Genomic DNA, 18,673 nt, shown 5'->3' with positions numbered 1-18,673 from the left:
CTCTGTCTCTCTTATCAGCTGAGCTCCCGCCGCTTCGTCACCTGCCTGATTTCTCAGAGAGGTGCTCTTTCCTGCAGCGACACAACCGTGCCTTGTCCGCCTGCACTCCGACTGAACTCGAGCCTGTCTGCGCTGTTCTGCATGTGTATTCTTTGCTCCTGCACATGTCCTAGAACAACATAGCTTCGCTTTCTCTGATCTCGACCTAACGAATTCACGACCTTTTTTTACGAACGAACCTCCTCAGCTCTTCATGCAAGCGGGCTGACGCAAGCTGTTGTGGCGAAGACAAGCTCCCGCTGTAATAAACACCACCTGAACCCTACCTCCCACTGCGCGAACCCTTCTTACTCGACGGATCTCGACACAGCCTCCTTCGAGCCCCCCGACCTCACCAATTCCCACAAGTCTCCCCGAAAAAGAGGCTCCCCGTCACCGAGGTCTTGTTCTTCAGACTCCTGTTCCGATCATACCGATCACAGCACTCTCAGCTTCTGTTGCACCCCTGCACGCCTCCGTGCCATATCGGCTCGACGCCCAAAACCCACCCGATCCCCGCCGCTGTTGAAGCTTTGCCAAGATTGTTGACAATCGCTTTTTCCGACTGCTGACGCCGCCTACCTACCTTTTCTCGCCGACGCTTCACCCGTGCGATCACTCCGTCCCATTTGACTACGAGTATCCTATGACGATTGTCCTCCCTGTATTGTTCAGAAAGCTCGCCTCCGACCCTCGCGCATTGTAACGAAATTAAGCGAATGACCACGAATCTCGAGTAACGGAAACCCCTCCAAATACATCACCCCGGCGACCACGTCGCCGGCGTTGCACACGCCGCCATGGAACAATCAGGAGAACTGCTTGTGGCAGCCCACGAAATATACGCCCGAATGGGCTCCTCCTCATCAGATACCTCAACGCGACCAGCCTCGTACAAAGCTATCGGTATCTCCCTGGCCGTCGCATCTGGCGCATTCATCGGGTGCTCCTTCGTTATCAAGAAGGTCGGTCTGTTGAAGGCCAACGAGAAGTACAATGAGGCCCCTGGCGAGGGCTACGGTTATCTGAAGAATGCATGGTGGTGGACCGGCATGATCTTGATGATTGTGGGAGAAATCTGCAATTTCGTCGCATACGCCTTTACCGATGCCATCCTCGTCACTCCTCTTGGTGCCCTGTCCGTCGTCCTAACTGCAGTCCTCTCGGCCATCTTCCTGAAGGAACGTTTGAGTATGGTGGGAAAGGTGGCTTGCTTCCTCTGCATCGTAGGATCCGTCGTCATTGTCATGAACGCGCCCGAGAACTCAGCCGTCGCCAATATCCAGCAGATGCAGAGCTACGTCATTCATCCCGCCTTCCTGAGTTACGCAGGTGTCATCATTATAGGTTCTGTCGCAACTGCTCTCTATGCCGGCCCAAGATGGGGTAAGAAGAACATGTTGGTCTACATCTCCATCTGCAGTTGGGTCGGAGGCTTGAGTGTCGTTGCTACGCAAGGTCTCGGGGCTGCAATCGTGGCCCAGGCCGGAGGTCAGTCGCAGTTCAACCAGTGGTTCCTTTACGTGCTCCTCGTCTTCGTCATTGCGACCCTTTTGACTGAGATCATCTATCTGAATGTAAGCTTTCCGTACTGGTCTCTCAATCCCTCAAGCTGACTCCAAATTTAGAAAGCACTCAATCTGTTCAATGCTGCCCTGGTCACTCCGACATATTACGTTTACTTCACCAGCACGACCATTATCACTTCGGCTGTCCTGTTCAGAGGTTTCAAGGGCACGCCAACGGCCATCATCACTGTCGTCAACGGCTTTTTGACCATCTGCTCCGGTGTCGTCTTGCTGCAACTCTCAAAATCGGCCAAGGATGTCCCCGACACGGCGGTCTTTTCCGGAGACCTTAACCAAATTCAGACCATCGCCGAGCAGGAGCAGCCCGAGACGGAGCCCAAGGCAGACGCCATCCGTGGAGCCGCCGCCATCGTGCGCCGCTTGTCCTCGGCCAGACAGAAGATGGAAGAGGAGGAGTTCAAGCGATTGCACGAGGAGAAGCTGCGCGAGTCTCTGGAGCCTGTCAGCGAGGATGGTCAGCCGATGTACGAATGGGACGGATTGAGAAGACGCCGGACGATGACTGTGGGAAGCCGAAGCACGCGTGGCACTATCACCTCACCATTCCCTCTCCCGCATTCTGGCGTTCCTTCTGGTGTGCCCTCTGGTGTTCCTCGTACGCCCACGGTTATTCCCAGCTCCCCGCAAGCCCACCCGCCCCTCGGCATGTCTCACTTCCCGACCGAAGAAGAATTGGCCGAACATGATCGTCCCTCATCCCCCGGTATGCTCTCGAGCATTGCAGGCACAATCCGAGAGCGAGCGCGAAGTGTTCTGTCACCGAACCAGCCCAGCTTCACCCAGGATCCGAAGGTTCAGAGCCCGATGCATCCCGTTCCGTTGACCGAGATTGCCGTTGCCACCCTCAAGTCGGACGACGATCACTCTCCGTACTACGGCAGAAGCAGGGAGCACGTTTATGGACTTCCAGTTGGACAGCAGCATGGAGATATGGAGTACGCCGGTGCCGCAGGTGTCTACGATCAACGCGCTGTGTCGCGAGGTAGCGCCTTCAGCGGCGCGAGCTCTCACTTGGCCCCGACCCCGCCGCCGCACTCAGCAAAGAGACAATTTTCCTTCTCAAACGTGTTCAAGAGGCATCACAACGACTCTCCACATGCACATGCACACGCACATGAAGAGGAGGCGCATCGACCCACCAGCCGGTATGGTCTAGGATCGCGAGGTTACTCCAGCCCACAGGTTAAGAATGCGACTGAAGAGGAGCGACTTGGTCTTGTGAAGGGTGATTCCCGCTCGATGCCCGCTCTCCAGCACTACGATGACGAGGAAGAGGAGGAAGATGCGTACATTGATGAGGACAAGGTGCGGGCTATCGACTCGAGCCCCCCACAAGCCTCGAGATACGGGCGCGGTATCACAACGCCACCAAGAAGAGGCAGCGATCCAAGGGATCGTGACTATGAGTCGGAGGCACCCACACCTCCCCCACACCGGCCCCAGCCCGGTGGTAACAGGTTCGTATAAGCACATGAGTAGCATGATTTTGAATCGATTCGATGCCAGCGACGCCATAGTGGGGCAGGCTTCTAGTTGTCTGGCCCGGCGTTTATCACGACTGTAAGAATAATGGATCAGTAGGTACATATCAGCATTATGGGAGGCCATGGCCTCATCAGGTAGATGAGACGTTGCAGGTGTACATTAGATGGGGGAGAACGGGCCCATAGCCTGCAACTGGGCCGCAGTTGGACACCTGCAATTATATACAGCACAAATACAAGTATGTGACACAAATCATATCAACCTCCTTTCATCGTCAGTGAACTGTGTCAGTATTTCGGCACACGTAGGCAGGGAAGCTTCGGTTTTCGGTCAAATTAATGCGTCAAAACTGCGATTGACGGCCTGGGGAAGGGCCAAGCTACTCAATCAGAAGTTGAAAGTGAATATCAGTTGACCTGACTCGAGAAGTTTCTGGTCGTGATGACGGCGATGCCTCATTCTTTCCCTGATGGGATGTCATCTAAAGAAGCATCTTTCTGGATTCATCAGTAGAAGGAGGTTATCCTCCTCGTCCATCTTCCCTGATCACCTTTCTCTACAACTGCCCAGATACCGCTCTCTCTCTCTCTCTCTCTCTCTCTCTCTCTCTCTCTCTCTCTCTCTCTCTCTCTCTCTCTCTCTCTCTGTCCTTTTTTTTTTTTTTTTTTTCATCTCCCTCCATCTTCAAAGTCTTGAAGGGGAAGGAGTTGTCTCTCGCGCACCTTCCTCCCACAAGTCCATCCCACAACAACAAGAAAATCTCTGATAGATGCCTTTGTTGACCGGATCCGACCTCGCTTAACCACCACCCTCACTTTCACCAGATCAGACTTCACCTCAACTCTGGGAGGAGCTGATATTGAAAACTTTTCTTGCTTAAGGGTCGTCGCTCTTCCCTTTCGAAGTCGATCAAGACCGCCCTAGCCTCTCACCTTTCACCTTTTCCTCGCCCACCCACCACCACCCACAAGACCTCTCTCTCCCTCTCCCACACAAGACCTTTCTCTCCCTCTCTCTTCCACACAACAAAAATCCTTTCACTTCCACACCTTTCACAAATCCCTTCCACAAACAACTCTTCCAGGATCCAGGCACCTCAAACCTGAATCCCTTCACTTTCATCCTTCACTCAAAGACCATCACCATCTTCCCTTTCTGCGCATCTCGCGATCCCCTCTGTTCACCCATCACCTTGTCAACAATGGTGGTCTTCGACATCTCGCCTAAGGGCCAGGGAGGCACCCTGAAGACCCTTCTTCTCGGTACCATCACTCTCTGTGGTGCCGTCGCTGGTGCTGGTGCGAACACTGGCAACACTCAGCGCGGTGGCGTCATGTCTGTCAATGACTTCACCAACGGCGAGCTCGACCTCAATGAGTTCATCGCCGGCCAGGTCATGGCTGGCAACCGCAAGGTTCCTGCTGAGTTCGCTGGTGTTGACCTCAATCTCACTCACCACATCGAGCCTGCCAACAACAAGAGTGTCGACAAGGTTGACTGGAACAACCCTCCCATGTGGGCTATTCGTCCTGAGGATCGTGCTGCCTTCCTTGCTGGTGGCCCTTCTGCCCTTTCTCTTCCGAAGCGTCCTAACCATGAGGGTGACATCACTCCCCCCTGCGAGGACAATCAGTCTCACAAGCTTTACTACACTTACTACGAGATCGACTGCCCCGCCAAGCTTCACACTGATGGCAAGCGCATCGCCACCAGCTCCTCCGGCACTTGCGAGAAGTGGAATGAGTTTAACGACCATCTCGAGTGTGCTAGCTTCTGCCAGGCCGAAACCACCTTCGAGTGGGCTGAGGAGAGACCTTTCCCTCACTCTGACTGCCACTACCCCATCGCCTGCGGCATCACCGAGAGCGACTCGACCTCCTACGGCTGGGGTATCAGTCTCAAGCCCAAGCTGGCCTGGATGAAGGCGCTCAAGTTCGGCATCTCCGGCGGCTACGACCAGAGCCAGTCCACGTCCACCGGTCGTAAGTTTGACATCGAGCTGAATGAGGAGAAGAAGTGCGGCTACTTCACCTGGGTCCCCATCAAGAAGACGGTCTGGTAAGTGTTCAAACTCCCCATTGGAGATTCTCCCAGCGGTGTGCTAACATTTCGGTTCAGTGGTGTCTTGTCCGAGTCCAAGCCCGGCCTCAAGACCAAGTGGGTTATGACTGATGACGGCTACCTCGAGGTCGGCTACTGCGACGTTTCCGAGGGCCCTGACACCGAGGAGGATCCCGAGGCTGTCACCGACGGCAACTACTGCACCAGCATGCCCTGGTACATCCAGACCCCCTCCAAGAAGATGGTCCCCGACGGCACCGTCCTCTTCGTCTACACGGACTGCAACGACCGCTCCCCCCTCCCCATGGAGCAGCAGGACCCAATCTACGCCAAGTCCGGCGTCGCCCTGCACAGCCTGACCGTCCGCGCTCTGCACGACTCTTGGATCAAGAACTTCTGCCGCTTCGAGAAGAACATCCCCTGGTTCGACCCCGCGACCGGCAAGACGGACAAGTACAAGACGCTCTACCTGCTCGGCACCGGCTTCTCCGACAACCAGATCGGCGGCGAGGACGGCAAGGGCCTCATCGAGAAGATCACCGCCTGCGCCAAGGGTGATATCAAGGAGGTCGCCTTTGGCTGGATCGACTTCGGCCACCCCGACGACGACAACGAGCTCCGCGGCGCCTACTGGTCCCTCCGCGCCCGCATGCCCAAGACCATGGACGGCGGCTGCGTCGGCGACGTCCTCATGGACATTGGCGGCACCACTGTCGACCGCTGCGGTGACGGCAGCTAGACGTCTCGCCTTGGATGTCTACTCAAGCCTTCCTTTGGGAACGCAATCAAAATTGGTGGTATGGAATGGATGAATCATGGATCATGGAAGCACTCTTCTCGGAGGTCTTTTGGAGTTTTGGCAACAATCAGGTAGCTAGACAAACTCTGCGATAGACACGAGAGATGTGGAATCAGACTAAAAGTTCGACAAATCTTGTACTTGTGCCAGTGCCTTGTGATACGTGACATGCCTTCTCCTACCCGTCTCGCCAACCAGCCTTTGTCGTCGGCACTGTCCGTCGTACTTCTGTCGTTACGGTCAAATTTCCTGTGTGAAATAAAAGGAAGCCTTGATTCATCAGCGCTCCCAGAACACCCGCGCCGATTCCACGAGAAGTCCGCGCCGCCTCCTCACGCCTCTGAGGCGCAGCGGGAATTCCCCTCTGCCCAGCCGGGCCAGTCCGCTCCCACGGAATAGACCAAAACTTAATCTAGACGACGCCCAGGATGAGCCGCAGACACCCAGCCCAACAAAATACCGCATTCATCGGGGCATTTCCGAACAAGAGAACGAACGCCCCATCAAGATCACCCCAGACGAACCGCGTGTTCGGTTGCCTCGGGTTCGCACCTCAATCCCATCACGAACCCGACCTAAAAGCTTCTCCTCACCCCTTGGTTGCCCTCGGCATGGAACCGTCGCCGGCGAAACCGCAAAATAGCACCTGCGTCGGCAAACGACAAGAAGCTTGGGGCCCGAAAACAGCGAGCTGGCAGCTTTCTGGCTTGTGATCAGGCACCGAAGCTATGGCTCCCCCTCCCTGCCCGCGCGTAAGGCAGGCACACGGACGGGGTTCGGCGGGCGCTGTTTGCCAATGAAGCAAATCATCTGGAGACGTAGACCATCAGAGTTCGGGCCAGGGCCAACTTTGGACGTCGCATCTGTGTCGATGATTGGTGCGTATGGCGTAGAGATGGGCTCTACCAGATTGGGAGGTCGTACTGCGCAGGGTGGACTAACCTCGTCTCATCTCTTTTGCGCAAAGTTAAGATAGATTGCGAGTCCCTGTCGTGGATGCGAAACCGAGATGGGGACAACATAAATAAGCTACGATCCCGCCAACGACTTATGCGGCCTTCCGAACCAAGCTGCCTTGTCTGTAGCTTCAATTGCCAGAAGGAGTCAAAGCTGACCAGACCAAATATAATGGCCCTCGACACCCTCCCGGTTCTCGTGGTAATCGGCGGCGGCGGCATCGGCCTCGCAACCGCCCTCCGTCTCGGGCCCGGCCACCACATCCTCCTTGCCTCGCGCTCCGCCTCCACCCTCGCCAGCGCCTCCGAGGCCCTCAAACAGGCCGGCCACAAGTTCACCACGCAGCAGGTCGACGTGACCTCTTACGCCTCCGTCCGCGCGGTCGCCAAGGCCGCGGCGTCCCTCGGCGGCGCCATCGCCGCCGTCGTGCTGACCTCCGCCATCTCGCCGTCCATGGGCGACGCCGCCAAGATCTACGAGGTCGACGTGCTCGGCACGGCGAACGTGATCGCCGCCTTTGGCGCGGAGGTCGAGATGCCAAGGGGCAGTAGCCTAGTCTGCGTGGGGAGCATGGCGCAGTACATGGGCCCGCCGATGTCTAACGCGCTGGAGCGGCATCTCGCGCTGGCGCCGCTGGGGGAGCTGTTGAAGAATGACGAGATGTGGGAGATGGGACGGGCGCACGAGGGGGCTGCGTACTGTATTGCGAAGAAGGCGAACGTGTTGCGGGTTGCGGCGGCGGCGGCGAGTAAGGAGTACGCGGGGAGGGGGTCGCGGGTGAACTGTGTGAGCCCGGGGTGTACGGAGACGAAGATGTTGAGGGAGGAGATGGCGAGCGGGAGTGGGGAGGGGATTCGGGCGATGATTGAGGGGTTGCCGGTGCCGAGGGCGGGGACGGCGGAGGAGATGGCGGAGGCGGTTGCGTTTGTTGTTGGTTGTGGGTATATCAATGGTGTTGATATCCTCATTGATGGCGGGTGTATGGCGGCGCAGAGATGGGGGTCGTTGGTTGTTGGTGGTGAGAGGGAGACTTAGAAGGGATTGGTGTTACATGAAACAGATCTTAAGAGACACAAAGGGCTTGTAGAAATGGTCAGTTTTGCTTGGTTTAATGCACGAAGCGGTTGAAGTGTCCTTCAAAGAGAGATTCTCTCGCCTTGCTAGAACTGAACACAGCCAACTGACCGTCTCTCTCCTTGAACATCCATGCTTAGACAAAGAAACCCTACTTCTCTGTCTGCAGACTTACGGTCTTGACCCCTGCGTTCGCGTCGTCCGGCTCGCCAGCCAGCTCCTCCTTGGTAGCCTCCTTCTGCTGCTTCTTCTCTTCCCACTTGAATCCGAAATGGATTCCGATGAAGATCACCACAGCCACAAGTGCAAACGCGAGATACAACTTTGATCCAATGCGCCAATTGGGAGCCTCCGAAGCCGGGAAGGCGGCAATGGGGATGAAGGCGCTCATGATGTAAGCAAGGACGGTGCCGCTGGCGAACAGGACGGTGCGGACCTCAGGCTCATGCTGGAGATGTGCTGAGCCCCAGGAGCAGAGGAGCATGGTGGAAACACTATGCAACATGTCAGGTTATGGAAATTAATGAGAATAGGGATGGTCTTGACGTACGCTCCGATGTAGTTCATGTACCAGCCGGCCATGTAAGCCCCTTCGTTCTTTGGCCGGACGATGAGGATCACCTGAGAGGCAATGTTGATGGCCTACGTTCCGTCAGCTTTCAAGTCATCTCCTCGTATCAGGAAGGGACGATTTACGGAGTGAAGTAGCAAGAATGGTAGGTGGACGCCAAAGTAGCCGCTGAAGCCACTGAAGAGGAGCTCCGAGATGAGCTGCAGACCTTGGCCTACTATCGGTAGATAATTGAGCATAGCCACAGAGCTACGTAACTTGTCAGCCCGGACTTAAAGGGCGAATGGGATGATTCTGAACACACTATTTGGCAGTTCCATCCGAGTTCTTCAGGGACTTGAGCCACAGGTTGAAGTAGCTGGCGGGCGTGAAGTTGCCACCGACAGGCCATGCGACTAAGATAGATGTCAGAAATGCACTCGAGAACGTCGATTTACCTATGTAAAAGATCATGGGTCGGCACAATACGTACTCGCAATAGCCCACAGCTGCCAGAATGTGAAGCATCGGAGGAATGACTTCACAGTGATACCAATTTGCGGCTTACGTCCAACCCGGCGGCCGCGCGCGACTGCTATCTCAATATGACGGTCCGTCATGTAGAATTTTGAAAGCGGATTGGGACGTTCGGGCTGCGATTGAGTTAGCCATAGTGCCGAAAAGATTGCGTTGGAGAGACCGACGTAGCCGGGGAGGATGAAGAAGGCTGCGAGCGCTACGACGATGGTACAAGCACCCTGTGATGTTGGTCAGCCTCAAGAACTAGTAATCGTGGCACTATGCATCTCTCACGTTGATGATGAAAGCCCACCGCCAGCCTGACCTCCCAGCAACGCCCTCAAAGTTGGTAGACAGCGCGCCCTGCATCGCACCGGACAGCATGGCGCCCGCGGGCTGGGCAATGTTGTAGAGACTCATGCGCAGAGCTACTTCGTGGGGCATGTACCACTGGCTGATGAGTGTGAAGTATCCTGGCCAGGCGGTCCCTTCAAATAGGCCGATGAGGAAGCGGAGGCCACAAACCTGGCAGGCGTCAGTGGTCTGCCCGGCTAGGTGATTTAGGAGGCGGCATTACCTGTTTGGAACTCGTGACCACCGACAAGCAGCATGTTAGAACGCCCCAAATAAGCTACTTTTAGTTAATACTGGCCCTTGAGAGAGAGAACAGCAATTCAAACCTCGCAAGCTGGAAGCCACTTTGATGGGCCAAAGTGGGAGATGATGATGCATGAAGGGTAAAGCATGATCATGTATCCGATACTAAGGAAAATCATCAGTTCTCTGGGCTCCAATACAGTGGCTGGGAGTCAAACTCACTTGAAAAATGTGGTAAAGTAATTCAACTCATTGCCAAACAGGCTGAGATCCTCCTTCATGCCAGACACGTATGCATTGCTCTAAGTTGCGTGTTAGCTGTCTAGCATCATGGCACATTGGTTTCGAGCTTACAATGTTTGTTTGGTCGATGTACTTGAACATGTAGCCCAGGAATCCTATGGTGAGGAAGAACAGGTCAAGGCGCCCTATTGATGTCAGTCAACCCGTGCGTGGGCCGATGTGCAGAAAGGACCCGTCTTACAAACAAAAGCCCGTTCCTCCTTGGGGTCGATGTAGTCTTTTGGCTCGCTCTCTACAGGCGTGATGCCGCCATCAGACCCTGAAGATTGGCCGATGGCTGTCGCATCCCCGGCACCAACATCGTTGGCGGCGACTTGTATGTTCAAATTATCTGGAACGCCCATCTTCACTGTTGGTGGATTAGGATGTTTGACGACCTGCAAGACATGCACTTTCCCACGTGGCACAGATGGAAAATGAGAAGGGTGGTGATCTTTATCATATACAACATCTCTCGCCACCATCTTTGAACTGCTTCCCTGGCGGCGGACGTCACCCGAAAATCCTCCAAGATGGTATCAAAATGCAAGACGAAGACGTGCTTGGCGATAAGTTCCGCGGAGGTGGAACCATTCCTTCGCCCGCCGGCTCACGGCTGTGGTGGCTCCTACTCAATAACTATGGAAGCTCCCGTGCCGTGCTTCCGTTCGTCGGGAACTGTCCGCAGTTGGTTGCTGAACCGGGCTAGACATCGCGGGCTGGCTGCCGCGGTTTTTGGCAATTGACGTTGCGACATTGGCTGGGGAGAAGACGCAATCCACCCGACATGAACGAGCAGCCCCCACACTACGCGCCAGCAGCTGGAATATTGCGCAACTCCATGACTCTGCGTTTGTCGGGTCTGGTCCGACGGCTTTCTCTTTCTTAAAGAGGCTGGCTGGCCGACGTTCATTCCAGAGCTCGTCCACATGTTACGGTGTTTGCATCAACCAGAATCACTACCAGAAACACTTTCAATTATTTCCTCAACTAGCATGGTGCAGAGTGATGGTCCAGGCCGATGGTTTTGAACATTCTATTATTTTGCATCTACAAGCTATCACTTCGTTTACTTGCTGTTCGAACGCCTACCACAGGAGGCTCACAGACGACCTAAAAGCTGACTCCGGTTGGTTACTTTTCATGCCTGGTCCCTAGAAATTGTGCTTGTGGACATGCTCAATAAAGAGGTCCTTTCGGCAATCACAACAAACTACGACAACAGCAAAGCAGCTTTGTCGCCATCTGTAACAGCAAATGCTCGTGAAGTTGCGGTCCGCTTATAAACGGGTAGAAGATTCTCCTGGCGATGTTTGAATCAAGAGGTCATTCGCGTGGTAAGTTGAAGGTAAATATGTGACAGATTCAGTCATTTGATGTTTCGTTATGAGTGAACAGCAGAAGCATCAGAAGTCTTTGATAATGGAAGGTAGAGTGCCTGGTCGTTTTGACTACACATCGAGGTAAAAGATGACATATTCGCCATCCATGGATCTATATTCTGTTGGTGAGTGCAAGTTCGAAAACCAGCCAGCCTTCTGAAGCTGCTTCGGTTCAGGTTTCATCTTACACTAAGTGGGAGGGAAAGACCATAAAAGAATTACGAAGAAGTTCCATGCTGCATTGTCTCTGTTCTTTTCTCGCTTATTACAAAACTTGGTCCTCAAAAAAACGCTTTACCGCTGTTGTCCAGTCTCGCCCAAACTCACAATGTGTCCATAGTACCCATTGTCGTCTCAAAGAGATGACTGCACTGCTTAACAAAGTCTCCTGTTGCCAGCCTCCCAAACAAGTACCATTCAAATCATGTGACGCATCTCAACTCATTATCGTACAATATGCATATGCGACCTGATTTTCCTGTACCGCCGAGCTGTCCAGAACAGGGCGGCAAGAGCCATGAACTCGAGAAGAGGTATGAGAGGGAATCCGATCCACCGCAGCTGTGAAAACGATCCGTCCCAAGAATTTCCTATCCTTACTCCAAGATTTGCAAGTGGCTGGCTGCTTTGGGATGGCTGCAGGTACATGAAGTGGTCATGATCACCTATGCAGTCTCCAACTGTAATTGGCTTGAAGCCCTTGTGGACAAAGCTCTGCACTAGGTCACCCACGGTGAGAGCAGTCTGCTCAGTGTCGTGCATCCTAATCAGAAAAGAGTCTTTTTCTGGATCCGCAGACTCCAAGTCACTGAGGAGAGATGTAGAGTTCAGATCTCGCCCAGGGTCGTCGTGTGGATCTTCCGAGTTGATGCCAGGGAATACAAGTCGTTGGCCGTCGAGAGTCAACTTTTCGACGCAGCCGTTTTGCATAGTACATTCTGGAGGCGCCCTCACGTACATAGGATGAAGTGCGCTTGAGGAAGTCGATGAAACGAAGATTCTGCCTATCCTTTCGCGGGCTTCGGCCAGGGCATTTTTGGTCCCGTCGTAATTCGGAGAGCCACCATCACATGACTTGGTTGTAAGTCCTATGAGATGCCCGTCCTCAACCGTTCTTCTCACCAATGACTCCCAGTAGCCGGAATGGTTTTCTTCTGTGAGCCATGACGAGGTATCAAGAAAGAACGTCGCGGTTGCATTGACCTGGGCGAACTCATGCAAGATGTAGTCTGTGTAGAAAGACGGCCCATCATCAAATGTGAAAGCAACAGTTCCTGGTATCTGGTAAGGGGTCAGCTACGAGTCACGCCCGGAACGACTGATCAACTGACTCTGCATTTGCGAATGACCTGCCCGTGTTTTGACACGAATGGGCGCTGTGTATCTCGCTTCGTCGTAGGAGACATTGTAGTTTCTTTGACGGCGGAGCACACAATGACTTCCAATTCGGATCCGAAAGGTTTTCAGACAAGGATGGTGCACTTAATGTACTGAAGGATGGAATAGACCCAACGTACACGTGTAAACTCTAGTTTTAAACGCTATTGCAGCAGTGCGGCACCATAGTATCCGCGCGAGTACGACCAATTCGGCATCCCATCGCTTAAAACAAGATTCTTGCTTGGCAGTTCGTCCGGAAGTTTAATAGATAGCGCGTCTATCACGTTGTTTGTCAAGAGTCTCATTGGCTCAAACCAATCAAGCTTACTGGATCCCGTCCCGGGGTGTCGATGTAACCCCCTCACTTCGGTGGCTGGACCTGGTCTTATTGAAGTCCAGAACTTGCCATGTTCAGCTGGACTCCTCACCGATAATTGCTTGGCTGTAACGAAAACGAGAATCCATGGAGGGATGTGTTTACAATAGATTTACAAATCATATGTTCATGATTATCGCGATAACAGAGATTTGATAAATGCAAGTGCTCCTTTATTTAGCACAGGCGTGCGCGTTAACCCAGCCATTCACATGGCAGCAACGTGCTTCTTACAGCGGTGGCAAGGGACACGAATCAGTTGCGGCAGGGTTCATTGCAGACTACGGAAACTTTCTGTGGCGAAGATTGCTGGCGCGATTGGCTCAGAGATAAAAAACGCGGGAGGGGCTGACGAGGATGGCGATAGTAGCATCTGTAACCGCCGCAACCCTAATAAGGATGGGTCCGGCAACGATGCACGGGATAAATCTACTACATTCATGCTGACTACCGAGGGTGACTCCTGAAACAATGATACAAGGCTGGTTCTCAAATCACTGTAGACTTTTACGAGGTCTAAATCATATTGGATGAACCAAGCTGTCTGTCTTCTTCCAGTTCTAAGCTCCCTCTATCTAAATATCATCTTGTCAGCCAACTTTGGCTTCTGAGTGTAAACAGTCCAAACACCGATGCCCAGCTCACAAAGAAGAAATTGGCAACCGTAGAAAAGTAAAAGTACTGCATCTTCTTCCTCAACCGCGGATATGAACTGTCTGATTGATCCGATGTCGGTTGTTGAAGTCCACTTTGAGGCATCGAGTCATCTTCGTTTCTGCTGAGCGCATCGGCCAATAGAAGAGGGCTGGACCAAGTCGCAAAGACAACGAGACAACAAACATTCATGGTCGTGACCCACGGAGAGCGGAAGGCCCCCCACACCCAAGAAAATGCCGCTTCCACGCAAGACAGGGTCGCGCAAGTTGCGCAGATGATCGTCAGCATCGGTGCAAAGTCCGGTTGTCGTGCATTTGCCACCCGCTTGCCGTGTTGCTTCTCCAAGTCGAGCGATGCGCCGGACTGACTCAGAGAAAGGAGGCCCAGCCGATTCAGAACGAGCCTCTTGGCGTCGGTGAAGGCAAGCTTGACCAGGCCAAGGATCCAGTAGGTGTAGTTGCTTCTTTCCCACCGGACGTACATCAGAAATGCCTTGCGTAAGGTCTCAGGCGCGACTGTGTAGACAACCGCATTGCTCTGATACCTGAGTCGCCAGCCGTCACTCAAAAGATTCATCGTGAGCTGTACATCCTCTCCGTGCCGCAAAGGCTTTCCGAGGAATTTAGCATCCACCAGATCTTGAGCATGTGGCTGAGAAGCTTCTCTTCGAACAGCGGAAATGGCACCTGGTAGAATGGTGACAAAGCCATATTTTGACTGTGCCGCCCGCGGGATGTTGCCGTTCTGCTCAAAAAGACAGTCCAGCGTCCGCGGGATGAAGCTCTTCCAGCCTTCAGAGTGGACGTTGAAGACGGAGAGATGGCCTGCGACTCCTCCAATATCGCTGTCGAGTACAAGGGGACTGACTAGATTTCGAAGTGCTTGCTTCTCGAGGATGGTGTCAGAGTCGAGAGTCACGATGACTTCGTTAGTCGCAGCTGTGAAGGCTGTAGCCATAGCCTGTCGCTTCCCACGGTTGATCTCATGTTGTATAGTGGTGCATCTCAGCAGTGACTCCGAGCGAAGAGCTTCTTGCGCGGCGTATTGAATGTGAGACCAAGTATCGTCTGATGAGCCGTCATCGACAACGATGATGTGAATCTTTTCCTTCGGGTAGTCCGAAGAAACAACAGAGGAGATTGAGTTTTTGACGAACTCAGACTCATTGTATGCTGGAATGATGACATTGATTGTAGGAAGACGGTGGTTATCTTTGATGCCCGGTATCGGCTCGTATTCAGTCCACCTGGTGATGATGAGAAGGAAGTTGAAGACGATGATGCATGAGCTGAATTGAAAGAAGGCCTCGTAAAAGCCAAACGATGTTCTTGTTTGACTAGCAATGTACTGGAACGTCAAGAAAGTGAGAACTGTCCCGAGAGCCACGAGACGGCCGACGGCTGTCCGAAAGCTGTGGCCTGACATCGTGATCTTGGGTCTCTGGTAGAGGAGTCGCGCGGTTCGTGATCATCCCAAGTACTGCAACACCATCTTTATCTCCATTGGCTCCCCCTTCCCTTGCCTCTCCTATCACGCAGCGCACAGCAGAAGGCTATTAGAGTTCCAGACCCAGCCATTCGTGTATGCATCCGGAATTGATATTCTCGTGATGTGCCTCGGGTAATACCCAAACGAAACGCCACATCATGCGCTGGCGACTTACACCCCCAGAGCGGATGGAACGACATGAATCGCGACACTCTTCACCGCTGTTCTTCTTTCCTAAACTGGCGACCGGTCTGGCTAGGGTCTTGCGTTGTTTTCTCTTGGAATTTAGGGGACCTCGATATTCTAATGCGGGCAGGCCCGAATGTAACCTGCACACGTTAACTCTAAACTGAGGAACCCTGTTAGATACGCGATCTGCTGCCCGCCTCCTCTTTGTTCACATTTTCCGACCGGGCCTATTAAGAACGAGGGGTCTCACGAGTCGACAGAATAGTTCCGAGGCGGCAGTGTGATTTTCAGTCAGTTTCTTTCTCCCAACTTCAGTGAATCCACAATGTACCCAGCCCTTTCCGGCGTGATCACCGGGCTCGTCCTGCTCTCGGCAGGAGCAGAGGGTCACACGCTCATGCAACATCCTGTCCCGTATCCAAGCCAGCTTCAAGACAATGGTCCTGTTGCTAAGGACGGGTCTGACTGGCCATGCAAAGGGGAGGTCGATTATGATGGCTTTGGCGTTTCCAATATTTGGAAGCGAGGATCAACTGAGTATTTACAGTACGTCAATGAAGGGGACTGTCCAGAGCTTGAGAATATTCGACTAACCAGCGTGTCAACAAATTAGGGCCATGGGAGGCGCGTCACACGGAGGTGGCTCGTGCCAAATATCCGTCACAAGAGACCTCAAGCCGACAAGGAAAAGCGAGTGGAGGGTTATTCACTCTATCCACGGCGGCTGTCCTATCCGCAACTTGACGGACGTCAACTACGGAGACTCTCCCACTGTTGTTCTTCCCAGCGTCTACAACTTCACGGTTCCAACCTGGCTACCAGTCGGCCCTGCCGTGATGGCATGGACCTGGTACGGCAGATGGAGCGTCCCGGAGATGTTCATGAATTGCGCTCCGATCGTCGTTCTCGGGCACGATCAGGATGCAGACGTGCCGGAGGAGGATTTGGCAGCCAAGTTTGAACAAGCACCTCTCATCTTCGAGGCAAACAACGGAAACGGCTGCTTGACGCAAAACAAGGGCAGTTGCGTTAAGTTTCCGGAGCCGGGAGACTCGCTTGTTGTTAACGAGGAGTGCTCCTTGGATGAGTCTACTATGTTCACAGGAGAATGTGGCCCCGGTATCACTCTGGCCAACATGCGTACCTGGCCGAGGTGGCCGTCTCCTTTGGAGATGTTGCTTGGTTCCCTGTTAGTCGTTGCGGCGGTGGCCACCGTTCGTTTTGTGAGGCCGTGGATCAGCCAAAAGCCCGCTGTCTGGAGTAAATTAGGGGGAAGGTTTCGACGTCACAGACATGGCTACGACAAGTGTACACAAGTTTAGTTACGGTCTTTATTTCATAATGTCATCTCTTAAACAACCCATCTGCTTCGATTCGTCTGTCAAAGAAAGTTGAAAGCACAAAATAAACATTCCAGTCAACAGCACCACAAACGTATTAAACGACATGAATCAATAACAAGTTGATTCGCGCAAACGTTCGAATCCTCTTCAAGGCTTGTTGAAGATGAACACGAAACTAAAGATTTGCTTTCACATCCCCCTCGACAACCGGCTTGTCCTCTCTGAACCAGAGCTTCTCCATCTCAGAGCCCGAAGGCGGCGGCACAATCCCGTTAATCTTCCACAAGTCTCTACTTGATTCTTGAATAAAATACTCCCAATCCATACCCTTTCCACCGAGCCTCGGATTCAAAATTGAGTCCACTTTCTTGAGGAAGCGCTGATGGTTGATCTCATTCTCAAAGCGCCTCGCGACGTGGTAGATTGAGATCGTGGTGAACTTGGAGCGACGGGCACCTCCTAGGTACAGGTCGTGAGCGGGCATTTCGAAGAATTGCACGTTCACGTAGAATGCGGGGAGGCCGATTCTGGTGTAAATTTTGGTGATCTCTTGAGCCAGCGCCTCCTTTTCATCAGGAGAGAAGGCGTCTTTGCTGTGTGAGAAGACCCAGAGAGGCATTTTGACAGCTTGCAATATGTGATTATGCTGGCTGTTTGGTTGTTCGCTGACGGATGGTTCTTCTCACTTTCTGGTCGGAAGTGCTCGTGTACTTATACTTCGTCACAGTGTCGACACCGATGGACTATTCTGCCTGAGCAAGACTAAGTGTGTGTTGAGGGGGCCAAAGCTGCGATGTGAGAACGCGATCACTAATCGTGGTCGTGTTCGAGTAGAATCCCACTCCACGGTCACACGGCTCATGTGGGATCGGCCTGCATTGCGTTTTGAATACTAATCAATTCAGTCCATCAAAAGAGAGATCTACATGAAGTTGAATAATCGCCCCGCACCGCTCCGCTTTGACAAGTCCGGGGCGCAAATGAATTCTCAAGTTTTGGTCCTTGGGCAACCAAGAAGCCGAGGCCTTGGTTGACGGATACAATCACCAGGTTGGCTATGCCTCAAGATTACTCGTCTCCATCATATGCACTTCCGAGCATCGGGCCTCTTTCTCATCCGTGCTGCCGGCTGCTTGGCGAGGACATAAGCTTTGAGATGCTTCGTAACGTTCGTTCGGGATAACCGCCGTTGAGACAGTGGTTGTTTATGTTTTCGATGAAGTATGGTGAGGTTGACTTCAGTATCTTTATGTCGGGGGAACGGAATTCGTGGAAGTGGTAAGAGGTCGACAAGGCGCCTCGCACCCTTTTCACATACCGTCAGTCGAAAAGTTGTGAGCCCAGGCAGCAACCTGCTCAGGAAACTACAAACGAAAAGTTAGTTGTAAAAGGAGAAAAGCAAAGGACGCTCGCTCGGAAATGCCAAGTCAAGCAGATGACGCTCCTCGTCCGTCTCAGTCCCATCCCTTTCCCGATTCATCTGTTGCACCATGAGGAAGAATGCCGGGTGTCCCTTCCACGGTCTAGTGAGGTCCCAGGCCATCCCCACCAAAGAATCTATCTTCCATGGCCTGTCAAAAAACAACGACCCATGCCAAAGGTACATGTCGACCTCGTCAAGATTCTTAGATGCATCGTCCGGGTTCTGTTTCCGGAGAACAGGCGTCACTTTGATCATCTGGAACTCTTCCCGCTGGAACTCGTTGTCTACTCGACGTCGTTGAGATGGGTTTGCTGGTTGGAAGATGAAGCCGTCCATGGTCTGTTTCTCTTTTCTGATTGCGGCGAACCCCTCAAAGCCGTACATGGCGCGACAAGTGTATCCGGGCACCCTGACGGGGCGCAATTGGCCATCTTTCAAGTTTACTCCCAAGTCGAGGCGTAGAATATTCGAGAGGGTAGGCTT

General features: G+C 53.2%; 7 protein-coding genes across 7 annotated transcripts; 4 read left to right on the top strand and 3 right to left on the bottom strand.

Annotated features, from left to right (window-relative positions):
- Window positions 1–839: 839 nt before the first annotated feature.
- Window positions 840–3,095, top strand: NIPA2 (Magnesium transporter NIPA2; the record flags this gene model as incomplete). Its single annotated transcript, XM_037323047.1, has 2 exons — window positions 840–1,616; window positions 1,668–3,095. The coding sequence occupies 2 exons, from the start codon at window positions 840–842 to the stop codon at window positions 3,093–3,095; spliced, it is 2,205 nt and encodes a 734-aa protein (XP_037177475.1).
- A 1,219-nt stretch (window positions 3,096–4,314) lies between these two features.
- On the top strand, window positions 4,315–5,913 carry CGCA056_v007798 (uncharacterized protein; the record flags this gene model as incomplete). Its single annotated transcript, XM_037323046.1, has 2 exons — window positions 4,315–5,171; window positions 5,232–5,913. The coding sequence occupies 2 exons, from the start codon at window positions 4,315–4,317 to the stop codon at window positions 5,911–5,913; spliced, it is 1,539 nt and encodes a 512-aa protein (XP_037177523.1).
- A 1,188-nt stretch (window positions 5,914–7,101) lies between these two features.
- Window positions 7,102–7,965, top strand: lxr1-2 (NADP-dependent mannitol dehydrogenase; the record flags this gene model as incomplete). Its single annotated transcript, XM_037323045.1, has 1 exon — window positions 7,102–7,965. One exon carries the CDS (start codon window positions 7,102–7,104, stop codon window positions 7,963–7,965), a length of 864 nt encoding a protein of 287 aa, XP_037177466.1.
- A 190-nt stretch (window positions 7,966–8,155) lies between these two features.
- On the bottom strand, window positions 8,156–10,317 carry FEN2-2 (Pantothenate transporter FEN2; the record flags this gene model as incomplete). The annotated part of the gene is made up of 12 exons (XM_037323044.1): window positions 8,156–8,498; window positions 8,555–8,646; window positions 8,701–8,824; window positions 8,880–8,970; window positions 9,048–9,207; window positions 9,259–9,312; window positions 9,368–9,598; window positions 9,651–9,704; window positions 9,754–9,835; window positions 9,893–9,972; window positions 10,025–10,098; window positions 10,155–10,317. The coding sequence occupies 12 exons, from the start codon at window positions 10,315–10,317 to the stop codon at window positions 8,156–8,158; spliced, it is 1,548 nt and encodes a 515-aa protein (XP_037177464.1).
- A 3,355-nt stretch (window positions 10,318–13,672) lies between these two features.
- nodC-1 (N-acetylglucosaminyltransferase) lies at window positions 13,673–15,172 on the bottom strand (the record flags this gene model as incomplete). The annotated part of the gene is made up of 1 exon (XM_037323043.1): window positions 13,673–15,172. The coding sequence occupies one exon, from the start codon at window positions 15,170–15,172 to the stop codon at window positions 13,673–13,675; it is 1,500 nt and encodes a 499-aa protein (XP_037177794.1).
- A 689-nt stretch (window positions 15,173–15,861) lies between these two features.
- Window positions 15,862–16,746, top strand: CGCA056_v007794 (uncharacterized protein; the record flags this gene model as incomplete). The annotated part of the gene is made up of 2 exons (XM_037323042.1): window positions 15,862–15,970; window positions 16,022–16,746. 2 exons carry the CDS (start codon window positions 15,862–15,864, stop codon window positions 16,744–16,746), a joined length of 834 nt encoding a protein of 277 aa, XP_037177468.1.
- Window positions 16,747–16,942: 196 nt separating this feature from the next.
- CGCA056_v007793 (uncharacterized protein) lies at window positions 16,943–17,386 on the bottom strand (the record flags this gene model as incomplete). Its single annotated transcript, XM_037323041.1, has 1 exon — window positions 16,943–17,386. One exon carries the CDS (start codon window positions 17,384–17,386, stop codon window positions 16,943–16,945), a length of 444 nt encoding a protein of 147 aa, XP_037177471.1.
- Between the last annotated feature and the right edge of the window lie 1,287 nt (window positions 17,387–18,673).

Source organism: Colletotrichum aenigma, assembly GCF_013390185.1.
Source record: "Colletotrichum aenigma strain Cg56 chromosome Unknown KSG_Cg56_contig05, whole genome shotgun sequence".
Lineage (NCBI taxonomy): Eukaryota > Fungi > Ascomycota > Sordariomycetes > Glomerellales > Glomerellaceae > Colletotrichum > Colletotrichum aenigma.
The sequence above is the reverse complement of the archived record's forward strand: the minus strand, read 5'-3'. Positions and strand labels throughout refer to the sequence as shown.